Source organism: Corvus brachyrhynchos, unplaced genomic scaffold (assembly GCF_000691975.1).
Source record: "Corvus brachyrhynchos isolate BGI_N302 unplaced genomic scaffold, ASM69197v1 scaffold34, whole genome shotgun sequence".
In the NCBI taxonomy this organism is placed as follows: domain Eukaryota; kingdom Metazoa; phylum Chordata; class Aves; order Passeriformes; family Corvidae; genus Corvus; species Corvus brachyrhynchos.
Window position 1 is genome coordinate 4,918,259 of NW_008238126.1, and position 21,244 is coordinate 4,939,502.

A 21,244-nucleotide genomic window follows, 5' to 3' on the forward strand; every position below is an offset into this window, starting at 1 on the left:
TGTCTGGGTGTGGCCTCCCGTTCCTGCCCAGGGTAGCTGCTGCTGAGACCGCCAAGCACCAAGCCAAGTGTAACATCTGTAAGGAGTGCCCCATTATTGGATTCAGGTACAGACTTGCTCCCTTTCAGTCCCATGTGCTTCTGCTTTGTGGATCAAGAGCTCTGCCTGATGCCAGGCAAACCAGGAGCTTCATTTTATATGCCTTTTGTTGTTGGAAAAAATAATTATGATGGGGGCATGAGGGAGAGTGGCACCTAGACTGGGTACAGTGATGTGAGGCTTGAAGAGGACAAGTTAAGATATGGCCCTTCCTCTGTGTCCCAGTCTCTCCATGCCTCAACAAAAGCATTGTTGGATTGCACAACCAACACAATTTGCCTTACATTCAGTGTGTCCTATGGAGTTCCATTTTCTGAATTGGATCCTAATGAATTCCTTTCTGTTATAGTATAAAGCAGGAAGTGCCTTGAAAATTCTCAGGCATGTAAAAGCTACATGTGCGTTTCTCAGCAAAAGAATGTTGGTGGAACATTAACCTGGAGTGGGGGAAATGTTGCTGGTCTATTTAAACATCTGGATTGACACTGTGGTTACTATGGCAATGAATAAGTCACTGTGTTGTAAAATGGCTGTGTGTTGGTGTGCCTGTTTAGAAGCCACTTAAGGGCTAAGTAAATACTCACTTTCAATTATGCCTAGACTTGTTTTATCACTTTGCTTCGAAATAGCTGCTTTGTACGGTTTCTGCCCTTTTTACACACAGTCTTCTTTTACCATTGGCATTTCTCCTTCTATGTTATCGTGTTGTTTACAAAGAGCTTTCTGTAATTTTGTTTCCAAAACCCAGATAGATAACAGCAGCAAGCAGTGCTACACAAAAAAGCCATCATTTTGCCCTAACCTGGAAGCATATGAATGTTGCTTTTATGCATGTAGTGAGGCAGTGCTTTCTGCTATAGTTTCACAGCCACTGGGAAACGGGGGAAATAATGAAGGTTTTTATTGCTTTGTTTTGAATTGGAGGCTGTTGCTCTAATCATCTAAATTCTTTTCCTCCTGCTTTTATTCCCTGTGAATACCTTAACTGGGAAGTGATAAATATTACTGAGGAAGATCTATGGATTGGATGTGAGTAATTCAGTACATCCACAAAGTCTGATTTTCCCATTCCCAGATACGGTTTGTGAGCTACTGTATTACTTACACAGTTTTGTATAAACCAGCCAAAGACAAGTAGGTGGAAATGAAAAATGTGGCCCTTGGAAAAATCAAAGGATGGCAAGTGAATGGATAGTCTGTTGAAAGCACCGAGAACTTGGGAAGTGGACACTGGAGCTCTGTGTTGTGTCTAATTTTACTTGACTGATGTCATCTGTCTCTTAAATTTATATAACAAATCTATTATCATGATAGTAGAATCTGTCTGTCACAGATTTTTTTCTCAGTCTTTGCAAGTCATTGAAACCCTGTGTACACACTTGACAAAAAGATACTGTATTGGAAGGCTTTTAGAAAGCTAATACTGTGCACCCAGTTCATGTAAAACAATGTTCTTTTGAGGTCGTTGTGGCTGAGCTGCTTCATGTATTTGGAACAAGACAACCCTTATGCCTCCGGCTCTTTCAACCACTTCAGCACAGCAGATACAACAGTTAGCTGCCTCACAGAGCTGATGAGATTAAATGATGGCCCAAAAGTGCATTTGGAGTTTTGCATGGATGGAATGCTCTACAGGAAAATTGTTTTTATAGAGGTGTTAGGAAGGACACAAGGGGCTTGCCAGAGTGACTTACTGAGAGGGTATTACTTTCTTGAATTTTCCTCCTGGAGGTCATTCTGTTTTAAGAATCATGATGAAGAGCAAAAGATCTGAAGTTAGTGTTATAGAAATAAAAAGTATGGTGGTGTCTTTCCTATGTTACACGTGAGTGAATGTGTAGAAATCTTCTCTTTTGCCCAGTATTAGAAATGTTTTTGAAGATTGAGATCTTTGACAAACATCTGAAGCAGCAGTACCTGTCCCTCAGGGCAGAGGAGTATTGCTGGGCATTGTACACCGTGTGACATCTCATGGAAGAGAATTTACTAACACAGAAAACTTGATGGGCTGATACGAAGCAGTCACATACAAGGCTCTGAAGCCGTGAATTTTCTTTTTATCCTCTTCTAGGTACAGAAGTTTAAAGCACTTTAACTATGACATCTGCCAAAGTTGCTTCTTCTCTGGCCGTGTTGCAAAAGGTCACAAAATGCACTATCCCATGGTGGAATACTGCACACCAGTAAGTAGCTGTTTTACTGACCCTTAACTGTCCCTTCTTACATAGAAAGGAAAAGCTTCTTTTCCTATATGCAAGGTAATGAAGCATTAGGATGCCTTTTCTTCCCTCCCCCATAATTAAATCTCGTTTTATATACTATACATGCCAGCAATTTTTGATGCTTAGCCAGGGATACTCCAATGGTTTGAAGCAAATTGAAGCTCACTGTTTGCACAATTCTGTGTCGTAAGGTACTGTTGTGTGCTAATGAACTTGTTCATGTTCAGTGCCATAGCTCACTTTATGGATCCTGCTGGAAGCACGTGATTTGTGCAAATACTCATTCGTATCTTAGGTCCCAAGGTTTCCTCCATATTACTGTGTGATTTTTTTTCCTCCTTTCCTCAGCAGGTTGCCACTTCACTTGCTGTCCCCCACAACACTATGGTTGCATTTTTAAGTTCTTCAGTATTTCATGGTACTTTTGTACCATGTAAATATGGTATGATCACTTGATGATGTAAAATGCCAGGGAAGATCTCAAGGTTGCCAGTTGGATTTCATTTCTGAAGGGGGAAGCCTGGGTGTTCAGTGCAGGGTGCTGCAGTGATGGTGTGGTCAGGGTCTTCACCCTTCTTTCACAGCTCCCAAAGTAATTGGTTTTACATAAACATTTCTTTCATGCCTGACAGCTGGCAAAGGAAATTCTGCATTTCTCTCTCAGTGTGCTTCTTTTTCTTTTCGGCCTCTCGGGACCAGTACAAAGGGGCATAAATTAGAGGCGCTCTCAAGTTAAACTTCCACCTTGTAGCAAGACTGAGCTTTCAGCTGCTTTTGCTATTGCTTGTGCTGGTCTTGAAGCAGTGCACTCTGGCCAGCCTTTCCTGGTGAGATAGGATGATTCCTAGTCTTTCATCTGCTGGTAGTCATAAATAGTGAAAATAAAGCATCAAAATTATACATGGGCTAGCCTCATAAAATTATATGAACAGTCCTTACATCTTCATCCAAGCAAAAAGGCATGGCCAAAATGAAGTAAAGACTCTCAGCTTTTCCTAGACATTTAAAGAGAAGAGAAAAAAATTTATTCCCCTAAAATATTATGGTGAAGCAAATCCAGAATTTTTGTTAGTTTTAACTTACAGATAGTTACTTGCATTATCTATTGACTTTTACCTTTCAGTGGCAGTATTTCATGGGAATCTCTGCAAGGGCAGCCAATGCAGATTTGCTGGCTCTTCCTCAGTATTTGTTGGCTGTGGTTTTCAGCGCTGTCCCCCAGGGACTGAGGTTGCTGGAAAGGCGATTTGCCTGAACTGCTGCACAAGGCAGAGGGAGTCACTGGCGCTGCCCGGGCAGGCCTGAACAGACTTCTCCATTGCAGGCATTCCTAGAGCAGAATCTCATGATCTGAATCGTAGGCAGGGTGAGTGAGCGACTGACCGAGTGCCCGGGAGCCTCCCTTCCACCTGCAGCTGAATCCCTCCTTCCTGGATTGGCTGCAGGTTTGCTTTGCACTTTGCCGCTCTTACCCTTGCTAATAAACAACACGGGAGATTCATGAGTGGTGCACAGAGTGCACAAACCAGTATATTCCAACTATTTTCTTATCCTTTTGATGTGTTTTGAGGAAAGAGAAATAAAAAAGGATAATGAGGCCCACCTCCAGCCTGCAGCAACTCACTGCAATGCTGTATCCAGCAGGTTTGTGTTCTCCCTGGAGATCACGGATTACTAAGAGGTGGACATGGTGGTGAACAGAAAACCTGCCACCACGTCCAGCTTGCTGGTTCAGAATAAAGAACCATTCACAGCCAGGAGATTTTTCCCTGAACTCCAGCAACCCGTGCTAATGTGCCGTGCCTGGCTGCACAAGCAGCCAGTTGAATTAGAGAAGGATTAACTGCGGTGGAGGGGGAAGCGAATGTGACACACAGCAAGCCCCACGTTTTTTTGTGTTGCTGCTCTTACAAAAAATTTACCCAAGTACTGGGGGACTGAACATCCACTGAAGCTATGTCTAGTTTGTAATTGTTTTCTAAATAAATGAAAAAGAGTATGCAGGTGGCAGAGCATTTATCAGTCTTCCTCCACACTAATCTCTCCCTTAAAATGTATTTTGGCAGACACAAGACATGTGATGCCTTCTTTGATAGTATCTTTGCAATAATTTGATGTGCGCACTGAAGGGTTCTGATATTTTTATTCTCCCTCCCTCTTAGTATCAAGAAACTTTTGAGCACTGCAGTCTTTAATTCTGCTTAGGGGAGTTTTGAGAACTCATGCTAAATACCTGAGGGATGTGATAATTTTCCCTCTCTTGCAAAAGGTTGAGTCACAATAAGGGCAAGGCAGTTGCCTGATTTTCATTTAGACAGAAAAATTGCAACAATTATTCCTGAAAGCAACACAGCTCAATTTATTGTTCAAAGAGATACGGCTTTTAAAGAGGTTTCAAACAAAGCATAGAAGACAACTTCTAGACTGAGATGTAAATGCAGGATGATTTTTCTGTTAGGGTTTAATTAACAGTGACACACGAACATAAAAAATGCCTTTTTGGGAGGAAGTGTGTCAAACTGATAGACCTGTCTACGTCTAGAGTTTCCATTCAGGGCTGAGGTCTGGGGAGGTGGGTTGGCAGGGCACTTTCTTACACCAAACTGGGAAAAGTCAGCTGATGGTAAAGCTATTCCTGTGTGAATAAAACGAACTATTTCTTATGAAATAGTTTGGTTTCAGAATAGTTTTGGAACATGCTCAACCCAGCTGCCTATATGTTGCTTTGATTTAAGAGAGCTGGGATGCTGAAACTCCACTGTTTCTTCCTCATAAACCAGTTCTGCTGGGGATTTTGGTCTGGATGATTTTACTCTGAAAATCATATGTAATAAAACATCTGTGGAGTAAATCAGAAGGTTTGGCTGAAAATAGCCTCAGTTTATCATCTTGTCCACATAATAATCACATTTTCTTTGCCTTTCTTGTGCTCCTTGAATATTTTTTAAATGGCAGTTGGATCGTATGAGAGGTGCCTGATGCTTTTAGTTGTCAGTAGAAGATATATTTTCATCTTGGGATTCTTGGGGTACCAGCTAGATCAGGATGTTTCTGTGCAAACACAGCATTTTGCTGTTTAGTTATCATGGAAAAGGTTCGGGGTAGAGATGGGGGAGAACAGTCCCAGGAAGGTTGAGGCAAAGAATGTTTCATTGCTAATCATACCTGAAAACACTTAATCCAAATTACAGTTCAATACAATAGAAAGTGTTCTCAACATCAGAAACAGGGCATTAATAAATGGTTATAAATGGCACAGGTGAGCAACTGGACAGAAAGCTGTGCTTCATCTATTTTATACCAAGATTAAATATTGAAAGTTCTTCTGTGTTTCCAGCTGATGTGCTCTGTATGCTCTCCTGATGACAAGCTGGTTAGGAGCTCTCCTGGCAGGCATTGCAGATGGAATTCAGCAGAGAGAATTCCCTCCTCTGGGGGCATGGGTGGGGAGCCACCTCAGTAAATCTCCTTTCCAGAGTCCTCTGGGTGGTCTGGGCACACTTCATCCCTCCCTTAGCCAAATGTCTTTACTTCTGATGAATTATGGAAGGGATACTTGATAGTACTAAGCATTATCTCTGTTCCTTGAAAACACAGATGCTGCTGTACTGGCTCATAGGTTCTGCTGTGTCACTTCTCTGCCAGTCACTGAATTTTTCTGCCAAACAGACTGACCAGAAAGGGAGCCAAATTCTTTCCAGCTCTGCATGAAGGTAGGTGTCATAAGTACAGGGATAATATTTGCCTTTTCAGTCTTTCTGCAGATAATTTTTCAACCATCCTTAATTTTTCTACTTTTTAAAAATCTATGTATCTTTGTTTGAAAGCTCTGTTAAGGTTGGCTTGACTGATAGGTTCCAGCACATCCTTCCCCTCTAAGCAGAAGTCATAGAACTCAGTAAAAATGTCAGAAAGATTAACTTTTCCCTCATTTCTTTTCTTTAAATTAGATACACTGGAGAAGAAATACTGTTATGTGGGTCAGGAGGAACTTAATTTACTGTAAAAGAACAGTACTTCAGGGTTTAGTGTTTCTGCAAGGTTCAGAGAAGGGAGTGCAGCCTGACTAAGGTAATTGAAGTCTTACATTAAAATTCATCAGGAAATTGCCCGATTCTTCGTCAGGCTCTCAATAAGTCTTGCATCTTCACAGCAGACATCCTTTAAACTCTGCCTGGCTTTTTCTGGTCTTTAGGACTCTAAATCTACATTGTGCTCCTCTGCTGGTCTCTACAGCAGCAAGAGAAGCCTGCTGCAGGCAAGGGAGTAGAAAACTTCATGCAAGTTGTTCTCTCCTCAGAGTATTGATCTTAAATGCCTGCTAGCTTCACATTGAACAGGTGCAGGAAGAAATAACTGATCTGAGAGCTTTCAGCAGCTCTCACCTGCTTTTTGTTTCCCTTTGGTCAAAATATTAATGGCACAGAAGGCTGAGGAGGGAAACTGGGAAGAAAATGTACCTGGAGATTTTCATGGACTGACAAGTCCATGAGATGGAGATGACAGGCATGTGGTAAGAGTTGGGATCCAGACAGTTAAGCACCCAGCTGGACACACGGACTGGCTGTGCGTCCTTCAATACAGCCATTTTAGTGCTGAACCAAAAGTAGGCAGAGAATTGCCCCCAGCCAGGTGAGGAAATGACAAATTCTTATCTAATTATTGCTTGTCTTCTTGAGATCACCTGAGGTGAGGCATGAACCTGTCAGAGGGTTTTGGAGCTTCTTCCCTTCCCTTCCTTCCTCCCCACTAGCAGTGTCTATGTAGTGCATTGTAAGGTGACGGGGATGGACAAGTAAAACTTGCTGTTCTGGGGCTCAAGCCATTGGCAGCTCTGCTTGGTGTGATCACAGCTCTTCCAAGTGATCCTGCAAAGGAAGAGGCAACTGAAAAACAGGGACAACCTCATGAGAGATGATATCATTGTGATTTGGAAATTTTGGCTTTCAGACAACTTCAGGAGAAGACGTCCGTGACTTTGCCAAGGTACTAAAAAACAAATTTCGAACAAAAAGATATTTTGCAAAGCACCCACGAATGGGCTACCTGCCTGTGCAGACTGTCTTGGAGGGAGACAACATGGAAACGTGAGTAGCTCTGAAGTATCTAAGTAGCAATTCATTTGGTACACTATTTGAGCTCCCCAGCTGGTGCCAACTCCTTTCACTTCCTAAATGCATAAAGCCTCTTTATGTCTTTCATTTCTGTTTACCTCGGCTGGCAGGAAAACACAAGCTGGGCTTCCAGTTGCCATTGCCTTTATCTGCTTTCACCTGTCCTTGTACAGGAACTTCAGCTTCAGTTAGCAAAAAAAAATACTCACGGTCTTACTGGCAGTCTTACAGACTTCTAAGTTTGATGTGCAATTTGGAGGCTAATGATACATTCATTAAATTTTTATTTTCTTCCAAATGGGTATCTTTCCTTGGTTTTATTTTTTTAATTAGGCTACCATGTTTGTGAGGTTGCCAGATGATTTCTTCTTTTCTCAGCCTATAAATTTAGTCTTACTAAATGACTTTGATGTCTTCATGGAAAAAAAAAAGCAGTAATGATGCACATGGAGAAATCAGTGACTTAACCCAGTTCCCTTTGGTTTTTTACACATTTAATCAGTTGTTTAATGGCAATTGCACGCAGCTTGTTCTCGCTCTTTCTGTTTCTCTTTTTAAATTTTAGATTTCAAGGTTTTTTTCCCACTTTTTGGTTGGTTGCTCTTCACAGCCATTCATGTTGGTCTGTTGGATTTCTGCTTTTTAGTTGTTGTGATTTTTTTTTTTTTAAACCTTTCTGTAATTATTTTGCTGCTGAGTTTCTTCTGCCTTTCTCTTCACCTCCTCATTTTTTGTCTTGCAGTCCTGTTACTCTGATCAACTTCTGGCCAGTAGATTCTGCGTGAGTACTTTTGCTGAAGTGTGCTGCTGCTGCTACTGCTGCTGCGCTCCCTCACTTTTTCTTTTTGTTTATTTCTTTGTTTAGTTTTACATGAGATCATTTCCTTCTTTCTTTATGGTTATTTCCTTTGATGCACTCTCTGAAGGAATGTTTTGATCCCAAATAAGTAGAATGAGATAAATCCTGGAATTTCCAGCAGTCATGGATTTTGTACTGTGTACTCTTTCCTGGAGTATGTATTTCTCATCTAATTAACAGGGGTTTCGTGCAGACCTACTAATGCTTATCAAAGTTTGTTGTTTAAAAGCCTGTGTTTCTGAATAAGTGTCGACCCCTCTGAATGTGTACTAAATGCTTTTTGAAAGACAGAGATTGAACGTGATATGGATTTAATTCAGTTTCAGGAATGACACAGTTTTGCAGATAAAGCTATAATTTGGTTTTATGTGCAACCATGCACACTCGAGTGCCCCAGTTAATCCAAAACTCACTGGGTATTTTATTACAGTTTTTCAGATACATTCAGATTTGCAAAGGCAGGTTGAAATGGCAAAATGTTTACTGTATTTCTCAGAAGTTAAAAAAGCAGGGGTTTTCAGCTGTGGAATAGATTTTCATTCTTGCACCACTCCAGCACATGCATTGTCTTAATGTTGTAGTAATAGCCTCAGTATAAACTAAAGATAGATGTATATTTGCCATTGTGGCACTTGCTACTTCTAGTGTTACATGGATGCTTCTAGAATAATGTTAAATAAGGATGAATTTTAATTCACATATTGATAACTAATGAGAAACTAATAGATAGATTTTTTATATTTCTATATGGTGAAATGTATATGGCTTGCACCTCCATTGATGTTTTTGTAGAATAAACAAGAGTGAAATGTATACATTGGAATATTGATTTATAATTTTCATTGGGAGCACAAACCCTTGGGAAGCTAAGAGAAGTGCTCTGCCTCTGGGATATTTAAGCAACCAAGAAGCACATCTAATACTGCATACCTCATATGGTTGAGAATTCACCCACAGAGAATGCCAAAAGTCTGGACCCAGACTGAAATAGAGGAGCTTTGAGCTTGAGGATGCACTTTTATAAATGCAACTATGGAGCTAGATTCCTTATATTTTAGAACAATTGCAACGTTAAAAGTAACATTCAAAGAAACCTTGGATCATATGGAATGCCATTGCTGTGTCTGACATAACATGAAATTAAGCTGTCATAACATGGTTATTTCTAGTTACTTACAGTAATAACATTCTGGTGTGCCTACACTGACAGCTTCACACCGAAGGTTTGCTGGTGTTTGCTACGAGGAGTTTAAGTCACCTGTAATACTTAAGAAAATTTGAGAAATACCGAGGAGCAGGATTTGTACAGAGAGGTTGCACTTTTTGTCAGACTAACTCAGGTATCTTCTGGAGCACAGTCCTTTCATCTGGTCTGACAAGGAAGCAGAAAAACGAGAAATTAATAGTGGCTGGAAAGAATTGCCCTTCATTTTGTTCTACTAACTTTATTTCTTTCCTTCATGCTATAGCACTTGACCTGCAATTCAAGTTACTGAGCTACCCATGTTTAAAGCTGTTTCTCAGTTACAGGGTGATTCCAGCTTCAGCAGGCAAACCAGTTATCATAAAGCTTTCCCATGTTTTCTACACTCATGCCTTTTTCTGGTGCTCTCATGCCAGTTTTCTGGTTAATCTTTGAAGTGCCTCAGAAAAGCATCACCTGTCAGTACTCAGCAATGCTAGTGCTATTCTGACACCAACATGTGGTATACATGGAACTGTTTATAAATAGATAATTTTTTTGGTTGGAAGTTAATGGCTCTGACTGCTTATTACCAATATTTTGCCCAGATACTCTGCTTGCCAGGAATTAAAGGGGCAGTTCCCAAGCTGTGAGAATTTGTGTCTTTTTACTTCCACTGTGATGATACAATGATACAATTTACTTGATTGTACACTTTCAGGAAGCATCAACTAAAATGCTGAACAAAGAAAAGTACCCTCATCCTTCCAGCCAGGTCTCTGGGGCTGCAGGGAATTGCAGGAAGGTGGTGTTTGCTACTTGGTCACCACTTGACTTGACTAGAATTCCCAGGCTGCTCCTGCAGACCCCAGCTTGAGCAACGCAGCTGTGGAGCCCTTATAAAAGGGATGGTTATCTTGGCTAAATATTAGGTGTGTCACTCAGCCTTGCTGACTGTTTGAGCTGATTAGGTGTGCTGGGTATGTGTGCTCAGATAGGAAGGACTGTGAACTCTAGCACAGGTGGTCACTGAGAGTATGTAAAATGCAGCACAGTCGTTCTCAAGTTTGTTCAGAGACTGGCAAAAGTACCTCTGAGCAGCTGAATTCAACACAAATCAATGCTTTTCTAGCAGGTTTGCTTTCTTAAGCAAACTTCTAAAAAGCTTTTTGAGGTGTATCTCCATTGCAGTATATTCTGAAGTGGAGACAAACCTGAAACTCTAGCCTGACTCTCTGCTTGCAATTGGCAGAGAGAATCAGCTCCAGCAAGTTACACAACACTGTGTTGTCTTCTGGAAAATATATATAAGTACACATATATTACACAACTTGGTCACTTTTGAGGTTGAAGCATACTGTCAAGGTAGCAGGGATATGTTCATCCAGTCAGGCCTGACTTTTTGCCATGCAGTACTGCAAAAAGAGACATCTCCTCATTTCCCAGTAGGTCCCAACCAAGTGCTGTCCCTTCCTTCGTACTGGTACAAATACATGTGCAGTGCCAGGGCGAGAGGCACTAAGAGAATGATCCAGCTCAAAATTAAGACTACTTCTAACACATATTTCCTAGTCTATGCACAGTATTAGCATCTACATTTGTGTGTATGTTGAAAACAAGACTTCTTGCATTGATGGTACTCCAGTTAAGATCAGCTAAACATCTGCTGTATGACAAAAAAATAGAAAAATGAGGGTAACTTCAGTTTATCAGAAAACCATTGTGATCTTGCTCTGTGATCTGCTGCTCTAAAAGAGTTGCTGCCTTTTTCCCTCCCTTCCCTGTACTGTACACATTCTTACACAAAACAGGATATCAAGTCACAGAGAAGCAATTGCCCATCCACTGAATCTCTGCCGCACTGAGGAACTCTGTGTACTGAGTATTTATCCTCTGGTGTGCTGTGGTAATGCTTGAACATGTGATGAGTAGAAGTAGAGGCCAAAGCTCATTTCAGACAAAATGAGATTTGTTATACTTGGCCTGTAATGTCTTAAAGAGGAAAAAGTTTGCTGTTGTGTCAGAAGAGATACTAATGATGACAAATTTTGTGTATCCAGCATACAGTTCTATGAATGCAGAAGGACCCTAATTTGGGGCCTTTTGGAGGCTGATTAGAAACCTGGAAGCTGACAAGTCTAATAGATTTATGGCAGGATTGTCAAACTCCTAACATGGGAACTTCACAAACCAGAAGATTACTACAGTTTTGGTTTATAACCAGTAAATACAAAACCTGCCTGCTTGTGCAATGCAGTGCAATCACTGTTGGGCAGTCCCAGCCTGAACCACAGTATCCAGCAAATTAAAATGGGGAGAAACTCCTTCCTCCATCAGGAGTTCCAGAAGGAGAGTCAGCAGAGATGGAATAAAGGGCAGTTGAAATTTAGCAAAAATATAAAATTGCCATGCAACTTGGGAAGCTGCATCACTTTTTGTTAGTCTGACACCTCCCAATACATGTAGATTGGCTAAATCCCACGTGGCAGCAAAGGGTGCTCTCTGAACTGCATGGGCAACATAATTTAGTGTTGATGTTTTCCAGAGCTGAGGCTGTAAGAAACAATAATTGATGATAAAAATCCCATGAATTTTTTCATTGACAAAAAACTGAAGAGGACCTCATACCATCTGTAAGGCAGAAAACCCAACATAATTGATAGTGTCCCCCTGTATGACACAGTGAGCTACAGTTGAGATTGCAACTCTTGAAAGACACTAGGCCAAATCATCAGTGTCTGCAGTGTGTTATTAAAGGCTCATTTCAGACATTTTATGTTTCTTGTATTTATTTCTAGCTGCTTGTGGAGTAATCCCTAAAGGCTCTTTTAAGTGGGATGTGCTGGAAGCAGGCACTGGAGCAGGGTGGGAGGCAGAGGACAGGTTCCCAGCAGGACTTTGGCAGCCAGTGCAGGGCTGCATGTGAAGCAGAAATGCCAACAAAGGAGGCAGGCGTGAAGGGAAAACCAGAGTGAAAGCTCTTCTATAAATCCTTTGGAAAAGGCTTCTTTAGGAATTGGTATGAAGAAGAATCGTGGCAACAGACGGATTGCAGATGGTCAAAATCCCTGGTGTGGCACCACAAAACATTGCACCGATGGCTTGAGGAGGCACACACAGCGCCTGGAGTTATAACTTGCTTTTTATCAAACATGGCATAAGGCATAGAGATGTGAGGGTATAGGCATAGCTAAGTGTCTTTTTACTTTTAAAGGGGTATTGTTTGTGATTAATCAGTGTTTTCTGCCTTATAGGCCTGCCTCGTCCCCTCAGCTCTCACATGATGATACTCATTCACGCATTGAACATTATGCTAGCAGGTATGAGACCAGCTGGACGTTAGGCAGATTTTCTCTAAATTACTTTAAAAAGAAAAAAACAAGAGCTAGAGGCTGCCTGAGCACTTCTTAAAGGAACATAGAATTTGGGGTTTTGCTTTCCAGGCTCTGGGATGCAAGAGCATCATCTGAGGTTGCTGTTAACCAGCCTGTCCTAACTTGCATGCCAGAGCACCTGTGTGGTCAGAATTGGTCTTTAGGTCCCATGGGGTCCTTGTTAAGCTGTGCACTCAGTTACTGATATTTTAATAGGACCTGTAGTGGCAGGACAAGAGGTAGTGTTTTAAACTAAAAGAGGGCAGATTCGGACTAGATGTAAGGAACGAATTTTTGCAATGAGGGTGTTGAAGCACTGAGGGCAGGTTGCCCAGAGAGGTGGTGGATGTCCCATCCCTGAAAACATTTAAGGTCAGACTGGATGGGGCTCTGAGCCACCTGTTCTAGCTGAAGATGTCCCTGCTCAGTGCAGGGGGGTTGGACTGGAGAGCTTTAAAAGCCCCTTCCAGCCCAAACCCTTCTATGATTCTGCATAGGATTTAGTTTTTAATGTGGACCCTGGTGTAATAGTAAAAATGGGAAGAGCAGAAACCTCCAAACTTTTACATGAATCTCAGGTGTCATTATAATGTTAATTTATTTCATGAAATACCACAAAAAAAGATTTCTCCTTGATTTGGAGGATTAAAATAGTGGTATATCGCTGCTTTAGTTCAATTCTGTGCTTTCATACTGCTCTTAATAATCAAAAAATGGATTACTTGCACAAATACGAAAATGTTTTTCCACCAAGCAAGTACATTTTGAAGGGTTGAGGTAATGAAAAGTAGTTATTCTGGCCTCTTTGTCTCCTCCAATATCACCTGATCAGGAGAGGTGTTTATGAATTATGCAGGCCATTTAGGAGGGGCTGAGTGTGAAAACTAATGAGAAATGACTGATCTTTACAGTTTTGATGATGACATTGCCAGGTACAAAGCAATTTGTGTAATCCCCTGGCATCTTAAGGCTTTTCTTTGATTTTGGAATTAATTAATCAAGAGAAGTTGGAATATAACTTCAGCAAAAGGGTTGAAAACTTAGAAGTGAGTTTAGCCAGGCCATTGTGACAATCTTTTGTGATAGCTTATTGCAAAACCTTTTGGTAATCAACAGCGAGTGTAAATTAATTTGAGTTTCAAATTCATCGAAAACATCACGCTCTTTAATTCTTTCCAGAATGTTAGAACAAAGAAAGTTACTGAAAAACATAATTGGTTTTAATGAGTCTTGTTTATTTTTCCACAGGCTAGCAGAAATGGAGAACACCAATGGTTCTTACCTAAATGACAGTATTTCACCTAATGAGAGCATGTAAGTAGGCTGTTTTCATGGTTTTGACAAGTATTTTCTTGGGAAGGTTAATAACTTGTAATGAAATTTTGTAGTGCTGAATTTGCATGGACATGTATCACATCTGGTTCAATTTAATGATGTACTCATGTCCTTTCAATTTGTATCATAGTATCTGGATTAATGGTTTATAGCTTAGTACCAAATTTATACAACAAATGATACCTTCAAAATTAAAACTACTAATTTCTTTCCAAAAATTACTGATTTATTCAGAAAATAATTTCCATATTCAAAAAAATGATCATCATCTGATGAGATCTAAGGACAAAGACACAGAAACCCCCTTCTATCTTAGTTCAAGCTTAATCATGGTTAAATTGCTATAAGCTAGAAAATGTTGGTGTGGGAAAAGTGTCATACAAAACAGAAGTGAGGCTGAACAGAAATTTTTGGTCTACAAATACCTGAAATTCATTGCAAATGTAAGGAAGGAGGGACTGACCATTGTTGTGAAATATTAGGAGTAGTAAGCTGTAAGTTGGACAGATCACTGCCAAGCATTCATTGTATTACTTCAAATGTAAAGTTATAAATAAAAGTTGTGATTTTTAAGAAGTAGTTAAATCTAATGTCTCACTGAGACCCTTTGTGGTTCTCGTCTGATATATTCTTGGTCTTGTTTATTCTCTGAATGAAAGGACATAGAAATAACTGTGAGTAATGCTTCTGAAGACAGCACAAAAGCCGCTACGTCATGGTTGTGTTTGAAAATTTGGTCTTCGTTCATCACCTGTGTAGGAGAAGCCATAGCATGTATTCTAAATCAATCAAATATGTAAACCCCGACTTACCTAAAAGTGTTTTTATCTATTCTGTATTATCTCATCCTTACCACAGTTTAAGGGATGGATTTTTTTTGAAAATTCAGGCACAATCTAAATTTGTAGCAGTCCTTTACAGCACAGAACTCTGGCCAATTTTCATTCGCTTAAATTGAGATTCCAAATGAATAGCATTTTATAAGGTTGATTCTGAGCCTGTGAGCTCAGAATGTTCTTGTATAGTGATAAAGCTGTTTCTTTGTTTCAAAATAGTTTCTCTTTTGACTTGGTAGGATTGTTGCCTACCAGTTTTGAAAGAAAATCCCCTCTAGAAACAAGTACATTATTTAAATATATTGGTTCAAAAAGGAGAAAGTTAAAATGGACCTCAAAATTAATATATATGTAATGTCAGTATGATTTCATGCAGTTAAAGAGAAGTTTGTTTCCAAGTTGTATGTTAAGTTTGTATTGTTAGGTATAGTAGTAATGCTCTAATAGATGGAATTTTGTGTTGTCCCACTGAAATATTCCAGTGTCCTTGTCACAGAAATCATGCATACATAGTATCTCTTGTATTACACTTTGGTCTTACTGATCAGTTCATTCTTCGCTTAATTAGAAGTTGTACTGGCATGATTCAGTTAATAAGTTAAACAGTGATTGTCCAGTTTGTTCTTCAGTTTGTACAATTAAAATGAGAACAGATCTGTGTATTTTGAATTTTGGAAGAAGCATTATCCAGATAGATATAAATTGAAGGTAAATCAAAGCTTACCATGAATTCACAACTGTAATTACTTCAGTTTTGCTTGTCAGATTATGCTTAACTTGTTATTCTTGCAGGGTTTGGATTATTTGGCTAATCAGTACAGGTAGAGTGATAGATGGAAACAAGGAAAGAGGGAAATAAAATCACAGCATATATATATATATATATATATATCTCCCAAAACATTTCAATATGTAGTGTCACTGCAATGATGCATAAAATATCTGTGTAGGCTGAAAATCACACAAAAAGTGTATGCTTGTAAAGTGGCATTATACTTCAATAGTTATGTCATTTGTTCACTGTTAACTCACTGAAGATCCGTAAGAATATTTATAAATGCAAAGCAGTGGTTTGAAGGAAATCACAGTTGAAGTGCTTCATGAAAAGTATAAATTTAGGAACTGGCAAGCCTTTCCTTTTGTGAAAAATTAATACTTCTCTTTCATGAACCAGTGTTAATGTGCTCTACATTGCTTTGGCACTTCTGCAGTCATAAAATTGCATCATTAACATTTTCAGGAACAAAATGAAAACAAGGAAAATTATAATTTTTGAACAATAACAGCTGTTCAAAATGCCTGTTAAATTCTGGTTTAGAAACATAACAGGGAAAAGCTAGACTGACTAGACTGAATTATTTTGTTATATGAGATCTCCAACAGCAGTGTCATTTTTATTGACCCTGTCTTATGGTGTCAAAGGAAACCTTTCATGGTTCCTCAATGACTGCTGGTGTAAGTTGCATTGCTTAGGATTTGGATGCGTCTCCTGAGCACCTAAACCATATTTAAAACAGTCCACGTAGTTCTGGGATGTGATCGGGGTCTTCAGAATTGTATTTCCTTTCCTCTTCCTGAGATATTTCTGTTTCAGATGGCAGACAGCTTCAGGGGCAGTCAAAATAAGGAAAGAGATCATATGTATTAAACAGAATATATTTGTATTCTGACAGCGTACATCACTTTCAAATTTAAAAAAAAAAAATCTGAGTGGAAAATAACATACTTTCATTATATTAGTTCAGGGGGTTTTTTTTGTTTACCTAATTTAGAATTTTATAGGAAAAAAAAGGTAAATAAAGCACACACTTATTACATAAGGAGAGTTTGTAGGTACAAAAATAAATGCATTGCCCTTGCTTGAATACCCTTCTACAATGCAGATCAGGCAGCAGAAGATTGCTTTTTTTTTGCAAGCAAATTCCTAATTGAAGTTTGTCAGAAGAGGAGAGCTGAGATTGTCAGCTGTTGAAAAACTTGGCTTTAAGTGTCTGAGAAGCAGAGAAGGAGGGAGGTGGTCTCTGCAGAGAAGGGAAATTATCAGAGACTCAGTGAAACAGGTCAGCAGATTTTGCTTTAAGGTGCATTTCTCTGCTGTTGGTTACAAAGAGTTCAGCAAATCTCTTTGTAAGAAATGAGAGACTGGGAGTGAATCATCTCCTCATATTCACTGTGAAGTTAAAAAGAAGGAAGAGAACAGCCTGTTTTATCCTCCTGTGTTTTCCAGCGATGATGAACACTTGTTAATCCAGCACTACTGCCAAAGTCTGAACCAGGAGTCCCCCCTGAGCCAGCCCCGAAGCCCTGCCCAGATCCTGATTTCTCTGGAGAGTGAGGAAAGAGGGGAACTGGAGAGAATCCTCGCAGACCTGGAGGAGGAAAACAGGTGGGTTATGCCACCAGCTGCTGAATTCGAAGTAAAAAGTCTGCAAAATAATTATACTGTACAGTTAGATGGAATTCCATTTGGTAGCATTTTTAGGGATAAATGAGCTACAAAACTGCATTTTCTTCTGGCAAATAAGTAATTTCATAGTGGGTACAAGTTGGGTCTTCTTTTCTTTCTCTATGTGTGGTGTTGCTTGTTGCCATTTCTTTAGTCTTTCAATACAAAGTATCATTTACCACTTCTAATTTCAACTTTAATTGAAGTTATCTTCATTAATCACCATGAAAAAACCCCAACTGCATACTTGAGGCATCACAACACTGCAGTCCTCTTCATACAGTACTCTAGAGTCCTGGGCCATCAGCACTAAAACCAGGAGGTCTTGACCCTGGAAGATTTGTAATTGCAACTGTGAACTACCGAAACCAGACTGTAAGATAGAAATCGTTTAGTTCTACCAAAAAACCATGGGTTTGTTTGTCTTCTACTATCTTCAGCCTTTATGGTACAGTCTATTGGCATTTTCATGCTCTTTTTTTCCTTGCTTCTGTAAGAGCTAGGTATTTCTGCTTACATTGAGGGTTTAATGCACTAATCATTTGCCTTAGGCTTGTCAAGGAAATAATGCAAGAGTTGACAGTGTCATAGATCTTCTCACCATGTATGAGTCTTCTTTGGATGGTGCTAATCAATTACAGTGGCTCCGTCACAGACATTTTGTCAGGAGGATTTGGGAGAATGGAGAAGATTGTAGGGATCAAGAATGAGGAAAATGTTTCACACAGAAAACTGTAGTAAACAATGCTCTTGCTCACTGAACAGCAGGGAAATTTTGTTTGAAACAAACCACAGACTTCCTACTATGTAGCACATAAAGCCCAAGTACTTTCTAAAGTGGAGAAAAATCAGTATTTTGAAATAAGATATCATACTTTGCATGTTCAGGACTGTAGCTAAGAAATAACTAGTAGCTACAGATGATAAGATAGCTTAGTTTTCAGGAGATGGGTGTTACATTTTTAAACATTATGTAGTGAGTCATGGAAGAAGGAAAAAATCGTAATGGTTTTCTCTCTGTATAGAAAATAAGCTACCTAGCAGAAAGGAGGGTGACTTTTAAAGCACACTAGTTTTAGATTAGAAAGGTAGTATATGAAAACCAGTATAACATGGAGCTAGATACCTAAATAAGCTAAAAAACCCTTTGAGAGTTTATGCCACAAATTTCTACATGGGCTTTATTTAATTTAGCAATTACTGAGAGGGATGGTAAAAGATCTCTGGCAGGAATTACACCTTAAAAATATCTGGTTTGAAGTTTGCCAGTCCTGCATTAAACTAGAGCTGTAGTCTGTAAGCTTGTTTTTCTCATTTGTACTACTGGAGGCATAGTTATGGATGGGATGCCACCACAGGCAGCCTCGTCTTTTGTGGGTGCTCAACACAGCAGGGACAGAGAGCTCTGTCTCTGTCTCACAGCATGGAGGTCACACTGCTTGATTTTCGTTGATGATGACAAAATCATGACTTTTGTCTCTACAAGCTGCTATAAATAACTTTGATGTAAAATGTAGCTGCTGAAAAGTGAACAAGTTCTTGCTGTCCTGGTTGCTTGTCACAGCCAGATAACCGTGATTTTATGGATGAAACACTGATTCCTGTTTAGAAAAATAAGCTATTAAGACAGAGTCAGCCAGGAGCCATTCATAGAACTTACCTACTTTTAAAAAACAGTCTTGTCCCTTTAGATTTCTATTTCCTAGTCGTTCTCCACCATTGAGTTTGTGCAAACCTTGTTTGGCTGTTGCTAAGGTCAATCAGCAACCTGACACCTAACTCCTTGTGTGAATCTAGTTCCAGTGGGTGAACACATCTTCCTTCCCATGCAGATCCTAAAAAGCCCTCCGTGTAACCTTTTGTTACTGCCTCAGTATGAGCACATTCCTTTGTTCCCAGGGTGCATCTCCTTGTGGCTGAGCTGGATGTGGTGCACATGAGTTGTCCTTTCCTGCCTGTGTTGACATAACTCCTGTTGCATACACTTGTGATAACTTTTGATAACTTAGGTTTAACTCTCTCTGCTGTGTCTTGTACACTTTTACAGTAGGAGTCAGGGCATGCAGTCACTTCTCAGCAGCTCCTGGGAGAGCAGCCACAAGTACCAACAAGAAGCAGTGCTGTGATATTGGGAGCACCTACCTCATTGTCATTTCTCTTTTTCTTGTGCTCGCCACGGTTTCCTGCTTTTCAAAAAAGCCCTTTTCTCTTTTGCTTTGTATCTTTTGAGCTGTTTATTGAAATCTGACCTCCATTTGGGTTTCAGCTGCACTTTCTGGCCTCCAAATATTTCCATCTTGACTTGTTACTTAAATGAAAAAGACTCTTTGAAATTGTAATTCTGAGGTTTTGCTTTTGGACAGTTTAAAAAGCTCTGTTGCCTATTTTGAATTCTTCTGAAATACATTCTCTAACTTACAAACTAACCTAGTTGTGACATGGTTCTGACTGGGGTTTTGTCAGTTCCAAGGACCTCTTGTTAGATATTCATTATTTATCTGCTAGCATTTTAAGACCTTGGTGCTTCTGTAGCTTGTAAGTATGACTTCCTTAAATAATGTATGGCTAAGATTTGACTGTTAAATAATTTATATTTGTTAAAATGTAATTTTAGAGAATATTTTCAATGGCTGAAAATGTTTTATTTGAGTTTTAGGTCTTCAGGCTTAGGCTGAGTTTTGCATCACACAGAATATGGTGATAGGACCATTTCTGTATTCAACAGACAAAAAGCAATCTTGCTATGTAAGGCAATATTACTGTATTGCAATATAAAACAAAAATCCAATTATAAAACCCTCTCAAAAACTATTTCCTCAAGAGTGAGTGTATTTCAGAGAGAGTCAAGTTAAGTTTTTGTTGTCCATCTAAAGCAGTACATTACATAGGTTATACAGTAGGATAGGTAATACTGACTAGGATGTACTGTAGTGGCATTAAATAGAAAGCACATGATTCTGCAGTGACAGAGAGTCAAAACTTTTTGCAAAGAATTAAAATACTTTCCTGCTATTTTCATGAGTCAAGAAAGTGGATGTTTCCTAATATTTTAGTTGAATCAACATTTCTGACACAAGAGGAAGACTTCTTTCATGTTCTATCCTCTTCCTCACAGCTCCAAGCTGTCCTGTAACAAGAGCTAAGTAAATGAGATCTCCAGCAGGAGCTATTAGCCATTTCTTTGCCTTTCCTGACTTGCAGTGGGAGTGCAGTGGGCTGTGTGCCACCAGAGAAAGCACTGACACCCTGAATCTCAAAGCTGCCCTGTTCCAGTGTAGCTGTGGTGTTCCTTCAAATCTGAAGACTGATGAATGGCGTCTTCACATAAGTTCTTTCTGTATAGTTGCCAACAGCAAGAAAGTGATGCATTTCTAAACATGCTGTGGCTCCTTTTGGTATTTTTTTTGGCACTGAAGAAGGGGAACTAGATCTTCTGAATGTGAAGCATCGTGAGTAAACACTGTCACTCTAGTGAGGGGCAGGGGTAGGTGGTTCAATTACCAGCTTTGTCTGTTTCTTCAGACCACTGGTTTTCTGTAGGGAGATGAGAAATAACATGAATTCACAAATTCTCAATTGCCTTTGAGAGGACTACTCAGCAAACAGGGTCCACTAGGATTTCTGTCACCAGGCAATTAATGCTGCCAGTGATAGATGTGATTAATAATTCATGCACTCTTTACTACTCAGCTCTTTACAGCTGCATGAATCAAGGTTACACTGCATGCTGCCTATGTTACTTTTCCTCATAAATGCCTCAAAGAGTTGCAAGCATT

The 21,244-nt window shown here is 39.6% G+C and overlaps 1 protein-coding gene across 13 annotated transcripts in view; it reads left to right on the forward strand.

Moving 5' to 3' along the window:
• Positions 1–21,244, forward strand: part of DMD (dystrophin) — an 896,220-nt gene that overhangs the window by 850,312 nt on the left and 24,664 nt on the right. For 10 of the 13 annotated variants that reach the window (XM_017733467.1, XM_017733459.1, XM_017733457.1 and 7 more), the window contains 7 exons: positions 18–106; positions 2,171–2,282; positions 7,272–7,408; positions 8,178–8,216; positions 12,732–12,797; positions 14,100–14,165; positions 17,250–17,408. In XM_017733467.1, the coding sequence (XP_017588956.1) occupies positions 18–106; positions 2,171–2,282; positions 7,272–7,408; positions 8,178–8,216; positions 12,732–12,797; positions 14,100–14,165; positions 17,250–17,408 (668 nt within the window). The remainder of the gene's footprint in view (positions 1–17; positions 107–2,170; positions 2,283–7,271; positions 7,409–8,177; positions 8,217–12,731; positions 12,798–14,099; positions 14,166–17,249; positions 17,409–21,244) is intronic. The other 3 variants (XM_017733469.1, XM_017733458.1, XM_017733460.1) reach the window with 2 other exon arrangements.